General features: G+C 45.1%; 2 protein-coding genes across 6 annotated transcripts in view; one reads left to right on the forward strand and one right to left on the reverse strand.

The window, feature by feature from the left end:
- LOC129862000 (ETS domain-containing protein Elk-3-like) overlaps positions 1-9,691 on the forward strand; it is a 24,632-nt gene extending 14,941 nt beyond the window's left edge. For both annotated transcript variants that reach the window (XM_055933266.1, XM_055933265.1), the window contains 2 exons: positions 1,402-1,524; positions 9,432-9,691. In XM_055933266.1, coding sequence (XP_055789241.1) covers positions 1,402-1,524; positions 9,432-9,524 — 216 coding nt within the window. In that variant the 3' untranslated portion in view covers positions 9,525-9,691. The remainder of the gene's footprint in view (positions 1-1,401; positions 1,525-9,431) is intronic.
- Positions 9,692-10,610: 919 nt separating this feature from the next.
- The window catches only part of LOC129862004 (cyclin-dependent kinase 17-like), a 71,431-nt gene continuing 59,237 nt past the window's right edge, over positions 10,611-22,804 (reverse strand). For 3 of the 4 annotated variants that reach the window (XM_055933275.1, XM_055933274.1, XM_055933277.1), the window contains 6 exons: positions 22,423-22,520; positions 22,010-22,115; positions 16,921-16,963; positions 15,601-15,691; positions 15,345-15,422; positions 10,611-14,958 (listed from right to left, as the gene is read on the reverse strand). In XM_055933275.1, the coding sequence (XP_055789250.1) occupies positions 14,921-14,958; positions 15,345-15,422; positions 15,601-15,691; positions 16,921-16,963; positions 22,010-22,115; positions 22,423-22,520 (454 nt within the window). In that variant the 3' untranslated portion in view covers positions 10,611-14,920. Of the gene's footprint in view, positions 14,959-15,339; positions 15,423-15,600; positions 15,692-16,920; positions 16,964-22,009; positions 22,116-22,422; positions 22,521-22,804 lie in introns of those variants that run through there. The other variant, XM_055933276.1, reaches the window with a different exon arrangement.

A 22,804-nucleotide genomic window follows, 5' to 3' on the forward strand; every position in this document is an offset into this window, starting at 1 on the left:
CTCCATCTGGATGTTGACAAGCGGAGAGGACAGAGGAGGGGGAGATACATTGATTTCATAAGTTGCTCTCTAGCCTCTACAGGTGTTCAACGGGATATGATGCCTAGGAGTGAAACCTTAACAACAATCATCCCCCTCTCCACCCCCATGTCGACCCTACCTCTCCACCCCCCTGTCGACCCTACCTCTCCACCCCCCTGTCGACCCTACCTCTCCACCCCCGCTGTCGACCCTACCTCTCCACCCCCCTGTCGACCCTACCTCTACACCCCCATGTCGACCCTACCTCTCCACCCCCCTGTCGACCCTACCTCTCCACCCCCCTGTCGACCCTACCTCTCCACCCCCCTGTCGACCCTACCTCTCCACCCCCCTGTCGACCCTACCTCTCCACCCCCCCTTTCGACCCTACCATCTCCACCCCCCTGTCGACCCTACCTCTCCACCCCCCTGTCGACCCTACCTCTCCACCCCCCTGTCGACCCTACCTCTCCCACCCCCCTGTCGACCCTACCTCTACACCCCCCTGTCGACCCTACCTCTACACCCCCCTGTCGACCCTACCTCTACACCCCCTGTTCGACCCTACCTCTACACCCCCCTGTCGACCCTACCTCTACACCCCCCTGTCGACCCTACCTCTCCACCCCCCTGTCGACCCTACCTCTCCACCCCGTCGACCCTACCTCTACACCCCCCTGTCGACCCTACCTCTACACCCCCCTGTCGACCCTACCTCTCCCACCCCCCTGTCGACCCTACCTCTCCACCCCCCTGTCGACCCTACCTCTCCACCCCCCTGTCGACCCTACCTCTTCCACCCCCCTGTCGACCCTACCTCTACACCCCATGTCGACCCTACCTCTCCAGCCCCCTGTCGACCCTACCTCTCCACCCCCCTGTCGACCCTACCTCTCCACCCCCCTGTCGACCCTACCTCTCCACCCCCCTGTCGACCCTACCTCTCCACCCCCCTGTCGACCCTACCTCTACACCCCCCTGTCGACCCTACCTCTCCACCCCCCTGTCGACCCTACCTCTCCACCCCCCCTGTCGACCCTACCTCTCCACCCCCCTGTCGACCCCTACCCCCTCTCTCCACCCACCCCCCCCCCCCCCTCCCCCCCCTCTACCCTCCACCCCCCTGTCGACCCTACCTCTACACCCCCCTGTCGACCCTACCTCTACCACCCCCCTGTCGACCCTACCTCTCCACCCCCCTGTCAACCCTACCTCACCCCTGTATCGAAAGGAGGAACCAGACGTCCTTCTGTTTGAGTTGTTCATAAGAACACCAAGTTGAGATACAAAACTCACATACTCTTTACTCTCCCTGCCCTCCCCCTCTCTCTCTCTCTGCCCCCTGCTCTCTCTCTACCCTTTTTCATTGTCCCTCCCTAGACTCCATCTGGTCTGCTGCTGGGCCACAGCTCTCTGTTATCAGGTGTTCACTTCTGGAGCAGCCTAAGTCCCGCAGCCCCTCTGAGTCCGGCCAGGCTTCAAGGACACGGATCACTGTTTCAGGTAGAAACCGGAGGGAGTGAAAGACAGAAGTGCTGAATGGACTGTGTTTTTTTTGTTTACTCCCCCAAAGATGGGTAGTTGGGGAGGGAGTTCAGGGAGGGAGAGAAAGAGGGATGGAGAGAGAGAGTGAGAGAGGAGGGAGTGAAGGAGAGAGGGAGGAAGAGACAGATTTGCTTAAAGAACAGAGAAGTGCTGAATGGACTGTTTGTTGGGTTGATCTCTGAATCCTGTTGGTTTCCCCCTGAGGATGGATAGGTGAGGGAGTTCTTAGCCTGTTGAATTCCACTCAGCTGTAACGATGAGCATACAGTTCACATGTTGGTTTCCCCCTGAGGATGGATAGGTGAGGGAGTTCTTAGCCTGTTGAAATCCACCTCAGCTGTAACGATGAGCATACAGTTCACATGTTGGTTTCCCCCTGAGGATGGATAGGTGAGGGAGTTCTTAGCCTGTTGAATTCCACTCAGCTGTAACGATGAGCATACAGTTCACATGTTGGTTTCCCCCTGAGGATGGATAGGTGAGGGAGTTCTTAGCCTGTTGAATTCCACTCAGCTGTAACGATGAGCATACAGTTCACATGTTGGTTTCCCCTGAGGATGGATAGGTGAGGGAGTTCTTAGCCTGTTGAATTCCACTCAGCTGTAACGATGAGCATACAGTTCACATTGTTGGTTTCCCCTGAGGATGGATAGGTGAGGGAGTTCTTAGCCTGTTGAATTCCACTCAGCTGTAACAATGAGCATACAGTTCACATGTTGGTTTTCCCCCCTGAGGATGGATAGGTGAGGAGAGTTCTTAGCCTGTTGAATTCCACTCAGCTGTAACGATGAGCATACAGTTCACATGTTGGTTTCCCCCTGAGGATGGATAGGTGAGGGAGTTCTTAGCCTGTTGAATTCCACTCAGCTGTAACGATGAGCATACAGTTCACATGTTGGTTTCCCCCCTGAGGATGGATAGGTGAGGGAGTTCTTAGCCTGTTGAATTCCACTCAGCTGTAACGATGAGCATACAGTTCACATGTTGGTTTCCCCCCTGAGGATGGATAGGTGAGGGAGTTCTTAGCCTGTTGAATTCCACTCAGCTGTAACGATGAGCATACAGTTCACATGTTGGTTTCCCCCTGAGGATGGAAAGGTGAGGGAGTTCTTAGCCTGTTGAATTCCACTCAGCTGTAACGATGAGCATACAGTTCACATGTTGGTTTCCCCCTGAGGATGGATAGGTGATGGGAGTTCTTAGCCTGTTGAATTCCACTCAGCTGTAACGATGAGCATACAGTTCACATGTTGGTTTCCCCCTGAGGATGGATAGGTGAGGGAGTTCTTAGCCTGTTGAATTCCACTCAGCTGTAACGATGAGCATACAGTTCACATGTTGGTTTCCCCCTGAGGATGGATAGGTGAGGGAGTTCTTAGCCTGTTGAATTCCACTCAGCTGTAACGATGAGCATACAGTTCACCATGTTGGTTTCCCCCTGAGGGATGGATAGGTGAGGGAGTTCTTAGCCTGTTGAATTCCACTCAGCTGTAACGATGAGCATACAGTTCACATGTTGGTTTCCCCATGAGGATGGATAGGTGAGGGAGTTCTTAGCCTGTTGAATTCCACTCAGCTGTAACGATGAGCATACAGTTCACATGTTGGTTTCCCCCTGAGGATGGATAGGTGAGGGAGTTCTTAGCCTGTTGAATTCCACTCAGCTGTAGCGATGAGCATACAATTCACATGTTGGTTTCCCCCTGAGGATGGATAGGTGAGGGAGTTCTTAGCCTGTTGAATTCCACTCAGCTGTAACGATGAGCATACAGTTCACATGTTGGTTTCCCCTGAGGATGGATAGGTGAGGGAGTTCTTAGCCTGTTGAATTCCACTCAGCTGTAACGATGAGCATACAGTTCACATGTTGGTTTCCCCCTGAGGATGGATAGGTGAGGGAGTTCTTAGCCTGTTGAATTCCACTCAGCTGTATCGATGAGCATACAGTTCACATGTTGGTTTCCCCCTGAGGATGGAAAGGTGAGGGAGTTCTTAGCCTGTTGAATTCCACTCAGCTGTAACGATGAGCATACAGTTCACATGTTGGTTTCCCCCTGAGGATGGATAGGTGAGGGAGTTCTTAGCCTGTTGAATTCCACTCAGCTGTAACGATGAGCATACAGTTCACATGTTGGTTTCCCCCTCAGGATGGAAAGGTGAGGGGAGTTCTTAGCCTGTTGAATTTCCACTCAGCTTGTAACGATGAGCATACAGTTCACATGTTGGTTTCCCCCTGAGGATGGATAGGGTGAGGGAGTTCTTAGCCTGTGAATTCCACTCAGCTGTAACGATGAGCATACAGTTCACATGTTGTTTCCCCCTGAGGATGGAAAGGTGAGGGAGTTCTTAGCCTGTTGAATTCCACTCAGCTGTAACGATGAGCATACAGTTCACATGTTGGTTTCCTCCCCCTGAGGATGGAAAGGTGAGGGAGTTCTTAGCCTGTTGAATTCCACTCAGCTGTAACGATGAGCATACAGTTCACATGTTGGTTTCCCCCCTGAGGATGGAAAGGTGAGGGAGTTCTTAGCCTGTTGAATTCCACTCAGCTGTAACGATGAGCATACAGTTCACATGTTGGTTTCCCCCCTGAGGATAGGATAGGTGAGGGAGTTCTTAGCCTGTTGAATTCCACTCAGCTGTAACGATGAGCATACAGTTCACATGTTGGTTTCCCCCCTGAGGATGGAAAGGTGAGGGAGTTCTTAGCCTGTTGAATTCCACTCAGCTGTAACGATGAGCATACAGTTCACATGTTGGTTTCCCCTCTGAGGATGGATAGGTGAGGGGAGTTCTTAGCCTGTTGAATTCCACTCAGCTGTAACGATGAGCATACAGTTCACATGTTGGTTTCCCCCTGAGGATGGAAAGGTGAGGGAGTTCTTAGCCTGTTGAATTCCACTCAGCTGTAACGATGAGCATACAGTTCACATGTTGGTTTCCCCCTGAGGATGGATAGGTGAGGGAGTTCTTAGCCTGTTGAATTCCACTCAGCTGTAACGATGAGCATACAGTTCACATGTTGGTTTCCCCCTGAGGAATGGATATGGTGAGGGGAGTTCTTAGCCTGTTGAATTCCACTCAGCTGTAACGATGAGCATACAGTTCACATGTTGGTTTCCCCCTGAGGATGGATAGGTGAGGGAGAGTTCTTAGCCTGTTGAATTCCACTCAGCTGTAACGATGAGCATACAGTTCACATGTTGGTTTCCCCCTGAGGATGGAAAGGTGAGGGAGTTCTTAGCCTGTTGAATTCCACTCAGCTGTTACGATGAGCATACAGTTCACATGTTGGTTTCCCCCTGAGGATGGAAAGGTGAGGGAGTTCTTAGCCTGTTGAATTCCACTCAGCTGTAACGATGAGCATACAGTTCACATGTTGGTTTCCCCCTGAGGATGGAAAGGTGAGGGAGTTCTTAGCCTGTTGAATTCCACTCAGCTGTAACGATGAAGCATACAGTTCACATGTTGGTTTCCCCCTGAGGATGGATAGGTGAGGGAGTTCTTAGCCTGTTGAATTCCACTCAGCTGTAACGAATGAGCATACAGTTCACATGTTGGTTTCCCCCTGAGGATGGATAGGTGAGGGGAGTTCTTAGCCTGTTGAATTCCACTCAGCTGTAACGATGAGCATACAGTTCACATGTTGGTTTCCCCCTGAGGATGGATAGGTGAGGGAGTTCTTAGCCTGTTGAATTCCACTCAGCTGTAACGATGAGCATACAGTTTCACATGTTGGTTTCCCCCTGAGGATGGAAAGGTGAGGGAGTTCTTAGCCTGTTGAATTCCACTCAGCTGTAACGATGAGCATACAGTTCACATGTTGGTTTCCCCCTGAGGATGGATAGGTGAGGGGCGTTCTTAGCCTGTTGAATTCCACTCAGCTGTAACGATGAGCATACAGTTCACATGTTGGTTTCCCCCTGAGGATGGATAGGTGAGGGAGTTCTTAGCCTGTTGAATTCCACTCAGCTGTAACGATGAGCATACAGTTCACATGTTGGTTTCCCCCCTGAGGATGGAAAGGTGAGGGAGTTCTTAGCCTGTTGAATTCCACTCAGCTGTAACGATGAGCATACAGTTCACATGTTGGTTTCCCCCTGAGGATGGAAAGGTGAGGGAGTTCTTAGCCTGTTGAATTCCACTCCAGCTGTAACGATGAGCATACAGTTTCACATGTTGGTTTCCCCCTGAGGATGGATAGGTGAGGGAGTTCTTAGCCTGTTGAATTCCACTCAGCTGTAACGATGAGCATACAGTTCACATGTTGGTTTCCCCCTGAGGATGGAAAGGTGAGGGAGTTCTTAGCCTGTTGAATTCCACTCAGCTGTAACGATGAGCATACAGTTCACATGTTGGTTTCCCCCTGAGGATGGATAGGTGAGGGAGTTCTTAGCCTGTTGAATTCCACTCAGCTGTAACAATGAGCATACAGTTCACATGTTGGTTTCCCCCTGAGGATGGATAGGTGAGGGAGTTCTTAGCCTGTTGAATTCCACTCAGCTGTAACGATGAGCATACAGTTCACATGTTGGTTTCCCCCTGAGGATGGATAGGTGAGGGAGTTCTTAGCCTGTTGAATTCCACTCAGCTGTAACGATGAGCATACAGTTCACATGTTGGTTTCCCCCTGAGGATGGAAAGGTGAGGGAGTTCTTAGCCTGTTGAATTCCACTCAGCTGTAACGATGAGCATACAGTTCACATGTTGGTTTCCCCCTGAGGATGGAAAGGTGAGGGAGTTCTTAGCCTGTTGAATTCCACTCAGCTGTAACGATGAGCATACAGTTCACATGTTGGTTTCCCCCTGAGGATGGATAGGTGAGGGAGTTCTTAGCCTGTTGAATTCCACTCAGCTGTAACGATGAGCATACAGTTCACATGTTGGTTTCCCCCTGAGGATGGAAAGGTGAGGGAGTTCTTAGCCTGTTGAATTCCACTCAGCTGTAACGATGAGCATACAGTTCACATGTTGGTTTCCCCCTGAGGATGGATAGGTGAGGGAGTTCTTAGCCTGTTGAATTCCACTCAGCTGTAACGATGAGCATACAGTTCACATGTTGGTTTCCCCCTGAGGATGGATAGGTGAGGGAGTTCTTAGCCTGTTGAATTCCACTCAGCTGTAACGATGAGCATACAGTTCACATGTTGGTTTCCCCCTGAGGATGGATAGGTGAGGGAGTTCTTAGCCTGTTGAATTCCACTCAGCTGTAACGATGAGCATACAGTTCACATGTTGGTTTCCCCCTGAGGATGGAAAGGTGAGGGAGTTCTTAGCCTGTTGAATTCCACTCAGCTGTAACGATGAGCATACAGTTCACATGTTGGTTTCCCCCTGAGGATGGATAGGTGAGGGAGTTCTTAGCCTGTTGAATTCCACTCAGCTGTAACGATGAGCATACAGTTCACATGTTGGTTTCCCCCTGAGGATGGAAAGGTGAGGGAGTTCTTAGCCTGTTGAATTCCACTCAGCTGTAACGATGAGCATACAGTTCACATGTTGGTTTCCCCCTGAGGATGGAAAGGTGAGGGAGTTCTTAGCCTGTTGAATTCCACTCAGCTGTAACGATGAGCATACAGTTCACATGTTGGTTTCCCCCTGAGGATGGATAGGTGAGGGAGTTCTTAGCCTGTTGAATTCCACTCAGCTGTAACAATGAGCATACAGTTCACATGTTGGTTTCCCCCTGAGGATGGATAGGTGAGGGAGTTCTTAGCCTGTTGAATTCCACTCAGCTGTAACGATGAGCATACAGTTCACATGTTGGTTTCCCCCTGAGGATGGAAAGGTGAGTGAGTTCTTAGCCTGTTGAATTCCACTCAGCTGTAACGATGAGCATACAGTTCACATGTTGGTTTCCCCCTGAGGATGGAAAGGTGAGGGAGTTCTTAGCCTGTTGAATTCCACTCAGCTGTAACGATGAGCATACAGTTCACATGTTGGTTTCCCCCTGAGGATGGAAAGGTGAGGGAGTTCTTAGCCTGTTGAATTCCACTCAGCTGTAACGATGAGCATACAGTTCACATGTTGGTTTCCCCCTGAGGATGGATAGGTGAGGGAGTTCTTAGCCTGTTGAATTCCACTCAGCTGTAACGATGAGCATACAGTTCACATGTTGGTTTCCCCCTGAGGTTTGAAAGGTGAGGGAGTTCTTAGCCTGTTGAATTCCACTCAGCTGTAACGATGAGCATACAGTTCACATGTTGGTTTCCCCCTGAGGATGGATAGGTGAGGGAGTTCTTAGCCTGTTGAATTCCACTCAGCTGTAACGATGAGCATACAGTTCACATGTTGGTTTCCCCCTGAGGATGGATAGGTGAGGGAGTTCTTAGCCTGTTGAATTCCACTCAGCTGTAACGATGAGCATACAGTTCACATGTTGGTTTCCCCCTGAGGATGGATAGGTGAGGGAGTTCTTAGCCTGTTGAATTCCACTCAGCTGTAACGATTAGCATACAGTTCACATGTTGGTTTCCCTTGAGGATGGATAGGTGAGGGAGTTCTTAGCCTGTTGAATTCCACTCAGCTGTAACGATGAGCATACAGTTCACATGTTGGTTTCCCCCTGAGGATGGATAGGTGAGGGAGTTCTTAGCCTGTTGAATTCCACTCAGCTGTAACAATGAGCATACAGTTCACATGTATGCTAATGTGTGTCAGGCAGAATCAATGTTAGCATTTCTCTCCATGTCTTCCGTTCTCCAACCTCCTGACCTGCCCTGGTAAAATTGACAACTTTTTTCACATCCCTCTCTTTCAATTTGATCTCAAGTACACTTACCTGTAATTCTACATTCCAGGTCATTTTTTTTTAGATGTTCTATACGCTCAGTGTGTGAATGAAGTGAGTTTGACTGCAACAACAGAGACCAACCTGGCTGGGTTTGTTACATTAGGAGAAGCTCTCTTTCGTCTCAAAGTCAGTATACCTCCAGTTTCAGCGTTAACATAGGCAGAGAGGGATAGATATCCTGTGAATACTTCCTGTTTGAGCCCAGGGGAGCCGAGCCGGTCTGAACTGGTTTCGTCGAGGGCTGATCCTGGTCCGCATCCCAAATGGCACCCTATCCTCTATATAGTGCACTACTTTTGACTAGTGCATTATTATAGGAAATAGGGTGTAGTGTGGGACACAGACCTGCTCCTCATTTGTGCAACTATCCAGCCCTCCTCCTCCTCCCCTCCCAGCATCACACACACACCTAAGCAGCCTCTTTGTGTACAATGCATAGTTCACTCACTTCACCCTCTATAGAGCCTGTTAGGCTGGTAGAAATGATCAGGAGGGAGGGAGAGAAGGAGGCCCAGTGAATAGAACAACAGGAAACCAGGATTTACAGTTCCTCTGGTGATAGAAGCAGAGACCTGGGGTGTAAATCAAATTTGATTTGATTCTGCTGCAAAACCTTTTGGTGGTTGCAACACGTTTTGCAACGGGAACCGTTTACTCCAACCTTAAAACCTTTTTCAGGTAGGTCCCTCCCCATTTCTTTCAGTTTGCTTCCTAAAGTAAACAGTAAATGGTTTCCGTTGCAACACGTTTTGCAACGGGAACCGTTTACTCCAAACTTAAAACCTTTTTCAGGTAGGTCCCTCCCCATTTCTTTCAGTTTGCTTCCTAAAGTAAACCGTAAATGGTTTCCGTTGCAAAACGTTTTGAAACAGACAAAACGTTTTACAACAGAATGAGACTAATGAATACACCCCTGGACAAGGCTTCTGTGAATTTGTTGCAAGGATTGAAACACTATGGGACAGCATTATATGCAGTGTGTAGGCCTCTTCTTCATTGCCCATCACTAGATTTAGAAAGTTCAAGGGCATTGACTGAACCTCCACACCTCTCTCTCTCTCTGTGTCCACAGTTCCCCAGCCTAATGAATGGACACCTCCCCCTGCCAAACTTGGACGGGTCCCCCTCACCCCTGCTCCTGTCCCCTGCCAATCACAAGTCATGATTCAGGCTCTCAAAACCCAATCCAGCCCATTGGACCAACTGTCACCTGCATCAGCAACTCTTCATTATGAATTCCCATCAGCCTTCACTTGATTTTCTTCCAAATTTGCTTATGATTTGGAGTCTCAACCCCCCCTCATCTCAACCCCCCCCTCATCCATCTCAACCCCCCCCCCCCACCCATCTCAACCCCCCCCTCATCCATCTCACCCCCCCCCTCATCCATCTCAACCCCCCCCCCATCCATCTCACCCCCCCCCTCATCCATCTCACCCCCCCCCCCCCTCATCCATCTCACCCCCCCCCCTCATCCATCTCAACCCCCCCCCCTCATCCATCTCACCCCCCCTCATCCATCTCAACCCCCCCCCCCCCATCCATCTCAACCCCCCCCCCCTCATCCATCTCACCCCCCCCTCATCCATCTCAACCCCCCCCCCCCCATCCATCTCACCCCCCCCTCATCCATCTCAACCCCCCCCCCTCATCCATCTCACCCCCCCTCATCCATCTCAAACCCCCCCCCCATCCATCTCAACCCCCCCCCCCTCCATCTCACCCCCCCCTCCATCTCACCCCCCCCTCATCCATCTCAACCACCCCCCCATCTCTAGAAGTATAATTGTGTTTGTGATCATCACCACAGAATGTGAAACATTGTTGTTTTCCTTGTATGATGTTGAATTGTATTGAATGCACTCTGCTTTTCAAATAGCACCGGCTGTGCCTTTTGAAAATGAAAGACTATTGAAGTGTTTTTCGCCCCCAAAAGAAAATATATATATATATGAAGACGAGATTCCAAAATCAATGAAAAAGCTTTGTAACACTTTGTAATGTTCTTTGTTTTATACTGGAGAGGACCTATACAGTATATATTCTGTATAATGTTATATTGGTGAAAAGTCTTGTTTTGAATAAAACCGAAGCATTGAATGCTGTAACGCTGCCTTCTAGTCTTCAAACAGTAGAGGTCTAAACCACCCAATGTATCGTGTGTGTGTGTGTGTGTGTGTGTGTGTGTGTGTGTGTGTACTCACACTAGAGGAAGTAAGGGAACAGGAGCCTAACAGACCAGACATTTACATATTATTCATCCTCAGTTTAATTTTCCTTCTCTGAAAAAATCTCAAATATAAAAGGAGACATCCCTTCACGACATGCCACACTAATAATAATTACCCACAAATAACGTTAAAGTATTAATATCATACCAAACATCTGGTATGTAAACACTGTTAAATAGACCACAGTAGACTCCGTACTGTGTCCACTAAGAGAGCTGAGCCCCGTATTCACAAAGCGTCTCAGAGTAGGAGTGCAGGTCTAGGACCACGTCCAATCATTCCACGTAATCTCATTGAATATTATCTGAAAAGGTAAAACTGATCCAAGATCAGCACTGCTACAGCAACATGAGGCAGCTCAGAGTAGGAGTGCAGGTCTAGGACCACGTCCAATCATTCCACGTAATCTCATTGAATATTATCTGAAAAGGTAAAACTGATCCAAGATCAGCACTGCTACAGCAACATGAGGCAGCTCAGAGTAGGAGGGCAGGTCTAGGACCACGTCCACCCATTCCACGTAATCTCATTGAATATTATCTGAAAAGGTAAAACTGATCCAAGATCAGCACTGCTACAGCAACATGAGGCAGCTCAGAGTAGGGTAGGAGTGCAGGTCTAGGATCAGGTTGTAAAGTACTAGTTATTTTGTTGCTTTGACAATCATTTCTGAAGATTATTATTTATTTAAATGAGACTAGTGATTCATTTTAAGGTCAACCCTCCATTTTTCTGGTGTTTTGTGGTGGAAAACTAAGCGGGTCGAGCATAACACGTCAACCCTGTCATTATCCGTAGATAGGCTAGAAGTGTTTTAACAATTAAATATTTTTTGATGCAACAAAATCTTCCATTCCTCCTGTCACAAGGGGTTTCTGGCTGATTTAAGTTGAAATCATCAACCCTGTTACAGTCAGCCCTGTTACTTTATTTAGCACTTAAAAGTATTTTTTTCAGATAGGATTTAAAAAATACAAAATATATTAAATTGAACATGTGCTCTTCATTACAAAATGTTAAAATTAGGCTAAATAAAATATTTTTTTATAAGTTACACTACCCAGAAGGGACTGATTTCCTGGAATGATATAAGGAATAGGGAGCTATTACGGACTGAGGGGTTCAGTCACTGTATGTTCCTCTTTTCCCCATGCAGAGCAACCAACACAACGATAAAAGCTATCCAAAACAAGGAACTGATTTCCAGTTGGTTGTTTGAAGGTAGGATGAGAGAAGTAGGATGAGAATGGATGGCAGAGTAGAAACATAACTGTCGGTAATTCACACCTCTTCAGTCCATCTGGCCTGGTTTGACAGTGAGATTTGACCTCCGCTCACATACCCTTCACGACAGACACAGGAAGCATGGTGCAATAGAGAGGAGCGGAGAAGAGGACACTGTCATCATGTGGTGGTAGTGGCCATGTTCCAGGTCACCTACAGTGCAGTCCTGTTGCACAGATAATCAGATTGTTCAGTTATAGATATACTGCAATTTAAAAATATATATACACTACTTCCTTATCTATGACCAGTTGGATCTGTTCTCTGCAAATGAGTACGTAGTATTTCATATTGCAGGAACCCTCATCAATACAAATTATTAATCTAACAACCTGAGCAACTCAACCGCAATGTAGGTGACCTGGAACATGGCCAATACCTCTGGGGTGTTCTGAAGAATAAAAATAAAAGTCAGATATTTGACATCGTCCTGTAATGCACATATCATAAATTCCACAGCCAAATCTCTGGCATACTGCTTTTGTTCATTCATTGGTCATGAGTCATGATGACAAGAGGCCACATCATTCTGGAATGATATGACGTCACAAAGGAATCGTCCAGACAGTCTCAATGTTCTCCTTAACGGCTTCCCTCTGGATCTAACCAGTACGGGTTTCTAAATCTTGGTTGGGAGCATTAGGGTAGAAGCTCCACTACTACATTACATACACAGTTGAAGTGGGAAGTTTACATACACTAAAGTTGGAGTCATTCAAACTCGTTTTTCAACCACTCCACAAATTTCTTGTTAACAAACTATAGTTTTGGCGTGTCGCTTAGGACATCTACTCTGTGCATGACACAGGTCATTTTCCCAACCATTGTTTACAGACAGATTATTTCACTGTATCACAATTCCAGTGAGTCAGAAGTTTACATACACTACGTTGACTGTGCCTTTAAACAGCTTGGAAAATTACAGAAAATTATGTCATGCCTTTGGATGCTTCTGATAAATGATGTCAATTAACCTGAGTCAATTGGAGGTGTACCTGTGGATGTATTTCAAGGCCTACCTTCAAACTCAGTGCCTCTTTGCTTGACATCATGAGAAAATCAAAAGAAATCAGCCAAAAGCAGACCTCAGGAAAAAATTGTAGACCTCCACAAGTCTGGTTCATCCTTGGGAGCAATTTACAAACGCCTGAAGGTACCACGTTCATCTGTACAAGCAATAGTACGCAAGTATAAACACCATGTGACCACGCAGCCATCATACTGCTCAGGAAGGAGACGCATTCTGTCTCCTAGAGATGAACGTACTTTGATTTGCACTTTTCGCACCAATCCTAGAACACCAAAAGGACCTTGTGAAGATGCTGGAGGAAACCGGTAGAAAAGTATCTATATCCACAGTAAAATGAGTCCTATATCGACATAACCTGAAAGGCCGCTCAGCAAGGAAGAAGCCACTGCTCCAAAACCGCCATAAAAAAGCAAGACTATGGTTTGGAACTGCACATGGGGACAAAGATCGTACTTTTTGTAGAAATGTCCACTGGTCTGATAAAACAAAAATAGAACTGTTTGGCCATAATGACCATCGTTATGTCTGGAGGAAAAAGGGGGGGGGTTTGCAAGCTGAAGAACATCATCTCAACCGTGAAGGATGGGGGTGGCAGCATCATGTTGTGGGGGTGCTTTGCTGCAGGAGGGACTGGTGCACTTCACAAAATAAATGGCATCATGAGGGAGGAAAATTATGTGGATATATTGAAGCAACATCTCAAGACATCAGTCAGGAAGTTAAAGCTTGGTTGCAAATGGTCTTCCAAATGGACAATGATCCCAAGCATACTTCCAAAAAGTTGTGGCAAAATGGCTTAAGGACAACAAAGTCAAGGTATTGGAGTGGCCATCACAAAGCCCTGACCTCAACCCTATAGAACATTTGTGGGCAGAACTGAAAAAGTGTGTGCGAGCAAGGAGGCCTACAAACCTGACAGTAACACCAGCTCTGTCAGGAGGAATGGGCCAAAATTCACCCAAATTATTGTGGGAAGCTTGTGGAAGGATACCCAAAACCTTTTACCCACGTTAAACAATTTAAAAGCAATGCTACCAAATACTAATTGAGTGTATGTAAACGTCTGACCCACTGGGAATGTGATGGGAGAAATAAAAGCTGAAATAAATCATTGTCTCTACTATTATTCTGACAATAAAGTGGTGATCCTAACTGACCTAAGACAGGGCATTTTAACTAGGATTAAATGTCATGAATTGTGACAAACTGAGTTTAAATGCATTTGGCTAAGGTGTATGTAAACTTCCAACTTCAACTGTACCTACTAACAACTATGTGAACCATTTTTCACCGAGCCGATCACTGCTCCCATACCTTCTATCAAAATTGAGGTACAGTCTTTCACGTTGGCAACAGGTGGATATGGTCACCATAGAGATAGAACAATCGCTACGATCGTCACCATCCACTGGGGCTGTACTGGCCTCAACAGTATCTTGTGATATGTATTGAATGGTCCAGAAATATGGAGGTTGGTGTTTGAATACAGCACCACGTACAGCAACAGAAAAGAGAAAATCCCAAAACGTCAAGACTCTGGTACAGCAAAGAACTCTGTTTGTCTGTCTGTCTGTCACAGTTGGAGTGTTGAGGTGGAAATAATGGAAATCAATGGACAAAACCACAACAAGCAAAACAAATGCCACCCCTTCCAAATAATAAAACATCTGTACACAGTGCATGTTGTTTTCTTTTAAAGTGACTGAGCCAGTTAGAATCTTCTAGACAGTAGTTGGATTTGTAGCAGCAAACTCTCTCTTATCCCCAATAAATATAAAATGTATAAACATCTCTATTTTTAGCCAGTTTCACATTGGCTTGGGCCCCCAGGGGTCCAACAGTACTGTAGATAGGGGCCCCTTGCAGAAAGGGTGGCTGCACAGAGGGCTGGTCCTCCTACCCTCCCCTGTGGCCCCTTGTGGACAACCATCTCTGGGACTGAACCACCTCTGTCTGTATAACTCTTCAGGTAGGTAGGACATCCTCCTCTGTTGAACACACCACTGTTCTGAGTCTTTAGAAGAGCATGCTCTGCCTTCTGTTCTTGCCATTGCCTGAGAGTAGCAAAAACAAGAAAAATGAAAAGTAGAAATGAATAATTACAACACTACTATTGTGTTATGTTAAACCAGTAGCGTATTAGAGGGCTAAGTCAACTGAATAGAATGTTAATAAAGTAGGTCAATGGAGACTATTTCGAGGCGCTGTAAAATGCCTTTTCAGGGACCGGTGGGTTTTTTAGTGTTAGTAAAAAAAAAAAAAAAAAAATTTTTTTTATATATATATATATATATATATATATATATATATATATATATATATATATATATATATATATATATATATATATATATATATATATATATATATATATATATGTTTATATGCTATATATAAATAAAAGTGGTACTAATGTGGATCCCTGAGGGACTCCACTAACCTGACTCAGGATAGTTCGAGTTCCTATAGCCTGGATCTCTCTGCAGCTGAACCTCCTTCAGGGTGAATATGGATATGCCTGTCACACAAACACACGTGTCAGAAATAGAGAGAAAGTTCAAAAGAGAAAGATAAGGAACACACCACACAGAACACTTAGAGCTCTCTCTCTCTTTATATATATATATATATATATATATATATATATATATATATATGTGTGTGTGTGTGTGTGTGTGTGTGTGTGTATCACTCACTCTCTGGCAGTGTGTTTGCATGTGTCCCCAGGCTCCTGAAGTAGGGCTGTCTCATCGACTCATCTGCAGACATCCTCTGCTTGGACTCGTACTGAGAAAGCAATGACAGAGAAACAGTGTGTTTGTTTGTTTTGTTTGTTTACGCGCATGTGTGTGTTCTTGGACAGGAAAGCCATGACAGAGAAACATCCACACTCGGCAAATCAATTCCTGCCTCCAGGAAGCTAAATAACTATGCTATGTTAAATATGCCACAATACAACACCAGGAAGCTAAATAACTATGCTATGTTAAATATACCACAATACAACACCAGGAAGCTAAATAACTATGCTATGTTAAATATACCACAATACAACACCAGGAAGCTAAATAACTATGCTATGTTAAATATACCACAATACAACACCAGGAAGCTAAATAACTATGCTATGTTAAATATGCCACAATACAACACCAGGAAGCTAAATAACTATGCTATGTTAAATATGCCACAATACAACTCCCAGGAAGCTAAATAAATATGCCACAATACAACTCCCAGGAAGCTAAATAAATATGCCACAATACAACACCAGGAAGCTAAATAACTATGCTATGTTAAATATGCCACAATACAACTCCCAGGAAGCTAAATAAATATGCCACAATACAACACCAGGAAGCTAAATAACTATGCTATGTTAAATATGCCACAATACAACACCAGGAAGCTAAATAACTATGCTATGTTAAATATACCACAATACAACACCAGGAAGCTAAATAACTATGCTATGTTAAATATGCCACAATACAACTCCCAGGAAGCTAAATAAATATGCCACAATACAACACCAGGAAGCTAAATAACTATGCTATGTTAAATATGCCACAATACAACTCCCAGGAAGCTAAATAAATATGCCACAATACAACACCAGGAAGCTAAATAACTATGCTATGTTAAATATGCCACAATACAACACCAGGAAGCTAAATAACTATGCTATGTTAAATATACCACAATACAACACCAGGAAGCTAAATAACTATGCTATGTTATAAATATGCCACAATACAACTCCCAGGAAGCTAAATAAATATACGATGTTACTTCTGCAGCACTGTACTGTAAACATCTGCATTCTGGTGAAGTTATTACGGCTGTGTCAAAGCCATATGTACACTAAGTTAACCTATGGAATTCTCCCAAGTACACTGTCCCAATGTAACAACAACATGCTGCTGTTTATCAGATACAGGTGTTGGAACAGTGGTGCAACTCAGAGGATTGTTTATTCAATGAGTCAATGTGTTTGTATCTGTAGTGGGACTCACTTTGAGAAAGCACAGCAGCAGTTCAATACCATCAGTATCCAACCTGAGAAGCACAGAAAGGGAGGGAGGGAGGGAGGGAAAGAGGGAGGGAGGGAAACAGGGAGGGAGGGAAAGAGTGAGTGCGAGAGTGCGCAACAGAGTGCGCAACAGAGTGCGCAAGAGAGTGCACAAGAGAGTGCGCAAGAGAGTGCGCAAGAGAGTGCGCAAGAGAGTGCGCAAGAGAGTGAGCAAGAGAGTGAGCAAGAGAGTGAGCAAGAGAGAGAAAGAGAGAGAGAAAGAGACCGAGAGAAAGAGACCAAGAGAAAGAGACCAAGAGAAAGAGACCAAGAGAAAGAGACCAAGAGAAAGAGACCAAGAGAAAGAGACCGAGAAAGAGCGAAAGAAGAAGCGAGAGAAAGAGCGAGAGAAAGATCAAGAGAAAGAGCGAAAGAAGAAGCGAGAGAAAGAGCGAGAGAAAGAGCGAGAGCGCAGTGGGAAAGGTGTTAGATCAGTGGGAGTGACTCATGGGGGTGTAGTGAACTCTAGGAAAGAAGCAGAGTAAACTCTTCCACAGGATTTCCTCCACAGGAAGGGAGGCGTTCGCGCGCACACACACAAACAGAGAAAACTTTTCTTTTACAAAACCCTTTTTGAAAGCAGAAGGGCCAGTAATACCACTTCAGTAAAAAGAAACACCCAGTTCAACATGTTCATTTCCCTAGACACTAGCACATGTTCATTTCCCTTGACACTAGCACATGTTCATTTCCCTAGACACTAGCACATGTTCATTTCCCTAGACACTAGCACATGTTCATTTCCCTAGACACTAGCACATGTTCATTTCCCTAGACACTAGCACATGTTCATTTCCCTAGACACTAGCACATGTTCATTTCCCTAGACACTAGCACATGTTCATTTCCCTAGACACTAGCACATGTTCATTTCCCTAGACACTAGCACATGTTCATTTCCCTAGACACTAGCACATGTTCATTTCCCTAGACACTAGCTCATGTTCATTTCCCTAGACACTAGCACATGTTCATTTCCCTAGACACTAGCACATGTTCATTTCCCTAGACACTAGCACATGTTCATTTCCATTGACACTAGCTCATGTTCATTTCCCTAGACACTAGCACATGTTCATTTCCCTAGACACTAGCACAAGTTCATTTCCCTAGACACTAGCACAAGTTCATTTCCCTAGACACTAGCACAAGTTCATTTCCCTAGACACTAGCACATGTTCATTTCCCTAGACACTAGCACATGTTCATTTCCTTTGACACTAGCACATGTTCATTTCCCTAGACACTAGCTCATGTTCATTTCCCTAGACACTAGCTCATGTTCATTTCCCTAGACACTAGCTCATGTTCATTTCCCTAGACACTAGCTCATGTTCATTTCCCTAGACACTAGCTCATGTTCATTTCCCTAGACACTAGCTCATGTTCATTTCCCTAGACACTAGCTCATGTTCATTTCCCTAGACACTAGCTCATGTTCATTTCCCTAGACACTAGCTCATGTTCATTTCCCTTGACACTAGCTCATGTTCATTTCCCTTGACACTAGCTCATGTTCATTTCCCTAGACACTAGCACATGTTCATTTCCCTTGACACTAGCTCATGTTCATTTCCCTTGACACTAGCTCATGTTCATTTCCCTTGACACTAGCACATGTTCATTTCCCTTGACACTAGCACATGTTCATTTCCCTTGACACTAGCACATGTTCATTTCCCTTGACACTAGCTCATGTTCATTTCCCTTGACACTAGCTCATGTTCATTTCCCTTGACAATAGCACATGTTCATTTCCCTAGCCACTAGCACATGTTCATTTCCCTAGCCACTAGCACATGTTCATTTCCCTAGCCACTAGCTCAAGTTCATTTCCCTTGACACTAGCACATGTTCATTTCCCTTGACACTAGCACATGTTCATTTCCCTTGACACTAGCACATGTTCATTTCCCTCGACACTAGCACATGTTCATTTCCCTCGACACTAGCTCATGTTCATTTCCCTCGACACTAGCTCATGTTCATTTCCCTCGACACTAGCTCATGTTCATTTCCCTCGACACTAGCTCATGTTCATTTCCCTCGACACTAGCTCATGTTCATTTCCCTCGACACTAGCTCATGTTCATTTCCCTCGACACTAGCACATGTTCATTTCCCTCGACACTAGCACATGTTCATTTCCCTCGACACTAGCACATGTTCATTTCCCTAGACACTAGCTCATGTTCATTTCCCTAGACACTAGCTCATGTTCATTTCCCTTGACACTAGCACATGTTCATTTCCCTTGACACTAGCACATGTTCATTTCCCTTGACACTAGCACATGTTCATTTCCCTTGACACTAGCACATGTTCATTTCCCTTGACACTAGCTCATGTTCATTTCCCTAGACACTAGCTCATGTTCATTTCCCTAGACACTAGCTCATGTTCATTTCCCTAGACACTAGCTCATGTTCATTTCCCTTGACACTAGCACATGTTAATTTCCCTTGACACTAGCACATGTTCATTTCCCTTGACAATAGCACATGTTCATTTCCCTTGACATTAGCTCATGTTCATTTCCCTTGACACTAGCTCATGTTCATTTCCCTTGACACTAGCTCATGTTCATTTCCCTTGACACTAGCTCATGTTCATTTCCCTTGACACTAGCACATGTTCATTGCCCTTGACACTAGCACATGTTCATTTCCCTAGACACTAGCACATGTTCATTTCCCTAGACACTAGCACATGTTCATTTCCCTAGACACTAGCACATGTTCATTTCCCTTGACACTAGCACATGTTCATTTCCCTTGACACTAGCACATGTTCATTTCCCTTGACACTAGCACATGTTCATTTCCCTTGACACTAGCACATGTTCATTTCCCTTGACACTAGCACATGTTCATTTCCCTAGACACTAGCTCATGTTCATTTCCCTAGACACTAGCACAAGTTCATTTCCCTAGACACTAGCACATGTTCATTTCCTTTGACACTAGCACATGTTCATTTCCCTAGACACTAGCTCATGTTCATTTCCCTAGACACTAGCTCATGTTCATTTCCCTAGACACTAGCTCATGTTCATTTCCCTAGACACTAGCTCATGTTCATTTCCCTAGACACTAGCTCATGTTCATTTCCCTTGACACTAGCTCATGTTCATTTCCCTAGACACTAGCACATGTTCATTTCCCTTGACACTAGCTCATGTTCATTTCCCTTGACACTAGCTCATGTTCATTTCCCTTGACACTAGCATATGTTCATTTCCCTAGACACTAGCTCATGTTCATTTCCCTAGACACTAGCTCATGTTCATTTCCCTTGACACTAGCTCATGTTCATTTCCCTAGACACTAGCACATGTTCATTTCCCTTGACACTAGCTCATGTTCATTTCCCTTGACACTAGCTCATGTTCATTTCCCTAGACACTAGCTCATGTTCATTTCCCTTGACACTAGCACATGTTCATTTCCCTTGACACTAGCACATGTTCATTTCCCTAGACACTAGCACATGTTCATTTCCCTAGACACTAGCACATGTTCATTTCCCTTGACACTAGCTCATGTTCATTTCCCTAGACACTAGCTCATGTTAATTTCCCTTGACAATAGCACATGTTCATTTCCCTTGACACTAGCTCATGTTCATTTCCCTTGACACTAGCTCATGTTCATTTCCCTTGACACTAGCTCATGTTCATTTCCCTTGACACTAGCACATGTTCATTGCCCTTGACACTAGCACATGTTCATTTCCCTAGACACTAGCACATGTTCATTTCCCTAGACACTAGCACATGTTCATTTCCCTAGACACTAGCACATGTTCATTTCCCTAGACACTAGCACATGTTCATTTCCCTTGACACTAGCTCATGTTCATTTCACTTGACACTAGCTCATGTTCATTTCCCTAGACACTAGCTCATGTTCATTTCCCTAGACACTAGCACATGTTCATTTCCCTAGACACTAGCACATGTTCATTTCCCTAGACACTAGCACATGTTCATTTCCCTAGACACTAGCACATGTTCATTTCCCTAGACACTAGCACATGTTCATTTCCCTTGACACTAGCTCATGTTCATTTCCCTAGACACTAGCACATGTTCATTTCCCTTGACACTAGCTCATGTTCATTTCCCTTGACACTAGCACATGTTCATTTCCCTTGACACTAGCACATGTTCATTTCCCTAGACACTAGCACATGTTCATTTCCCTAGACACTAGCACATGTTCATTTCCCTAGACACTAGCTCATGTTCATTTCCCTTGACACTAGCACATGTTCATTTCCCTAGACACTAGCACATGTTCATTTCCCTTGACAATAGCACATGTTCATTTCCCTTGACAATAGCACATGTTCATTTCCCTAGACACTAGCTCATGTTCATTTCCCTAGACACTAGCTCATGTTCATTTCCCTTGACACTAGCACATGTTAATTTCCCTAGACACTAGCACATGTTCATTTCCCTAGACACTAGCACATGTTCATTTCCCTAGACACTAGCACATGTTCATTTCCCTTGACACTAGCTCATGTTCATTTCCCTAGACACTAGCACATGTTCATTTCCCTAGACACTAGTACATGTTCATTTCCCTAGACACATGTTCATTTCCCTTGACACTAGTTCATGTTCATTTCACTTGACACTAGCTCATGTTCATTTCCCTAGACACTAGCTCATGTTCATTTCCCTAGACACTAGCTCATGTTCATTTCCCTAGACACTAGCTCATGTTCATTTCCCTAGACACTAGCTCATGTTCATTTCCCTAGACACTAGCTCATGTTCATTTCCCTAGACACTAGCTGATTGAAGGACATGGTGCTAAAAGGCGTCTGCTAAATGACCATGTTTCAAATAAAAGATGGTCAGATGTTTTTAGACCTCTACAGAAGTCTAAAGTGGTCTACTAGTGTCCTACTGTTGTAGGTCTGAAAAACATCTGACAAACATTTAATTATGAGTGAAATGTCCCTTTAATATGATGTAACCACTCCAACAGATCTGTACCCAGGCCTGCAGCCCTACATACCTGGGAGCATGGTTGATGAGGGGCTGTGTCTTGTACTTGGGGAACTTGTAGGACTTGAACTCCTCCATGGAGGAGATGCCAGGCCAGCTGTCCTCTGAGGGTGTTCCTGTTAGAGGGGGGAGAGGGCAATTCACAGAGGCATTAGCATAGCAGCTGACTGTCTACAAAGATGTAGGTTCAATAAAATGTTCAATAAAATAAATAAATCAAATGTTAAATAAAATAAATAAATAAAATGTTAACAGTAGAATTTTATGCGTGGTGCCGTGGCATATACAAGCAAATTCAAATGACACACACACAACAATTAAAACACACAAAACAGTCACAACAATCAATTACATTACAGTGAGCAAATATATTTAATATCACCATGTCATGTTGTTTTCCCACCACCAGGTGGCAGCACTTACCCAGCAGTCTGAAGATGAGGTGCAGTTCGTCCTCCACAGTAGAGCCAGGGAACAGAGGCCTCCCGGCAGCCATCTCATAAAATATACAGCCCACACCCCTGGGGTTGAAAAGATGAGGTTAGGGGTCAAATAGAGTCAATACATGTCTTCATAGGGGGAGTCTGTACCCACCATTCACTTAACTTTTCCTGCCCTCCCCTGTTAATTAGATGCATGGCTATTCTCATTATTCAAGGGAACATAAGGACGTCAGAGCGTGGTAGATAGAGGTCGATATAGGGGTCAGGATGGATTTCAGTTTTGCATATATAATTCAGATTAGAAGATCATGGCTCCTGATAACCCATGCTCAAGAAATGCTCATGATTCTACGTTGGTTCTC

This window comes from Salvelinus fontinalis, chromosome 9 (assembly GCF_029448725.1).
Source record: "Salvelinus fontinalis isolate EN_2023a chromosome 9, ASM2944872v1, whole genome shotgun sequence".
Lineage (NCBI taxonomy): Eukaryota > Metazoa > Chordata > Actinopteri > Salmoniformes > Salmonidae > Salvelinus > Salvelinus fontinalis.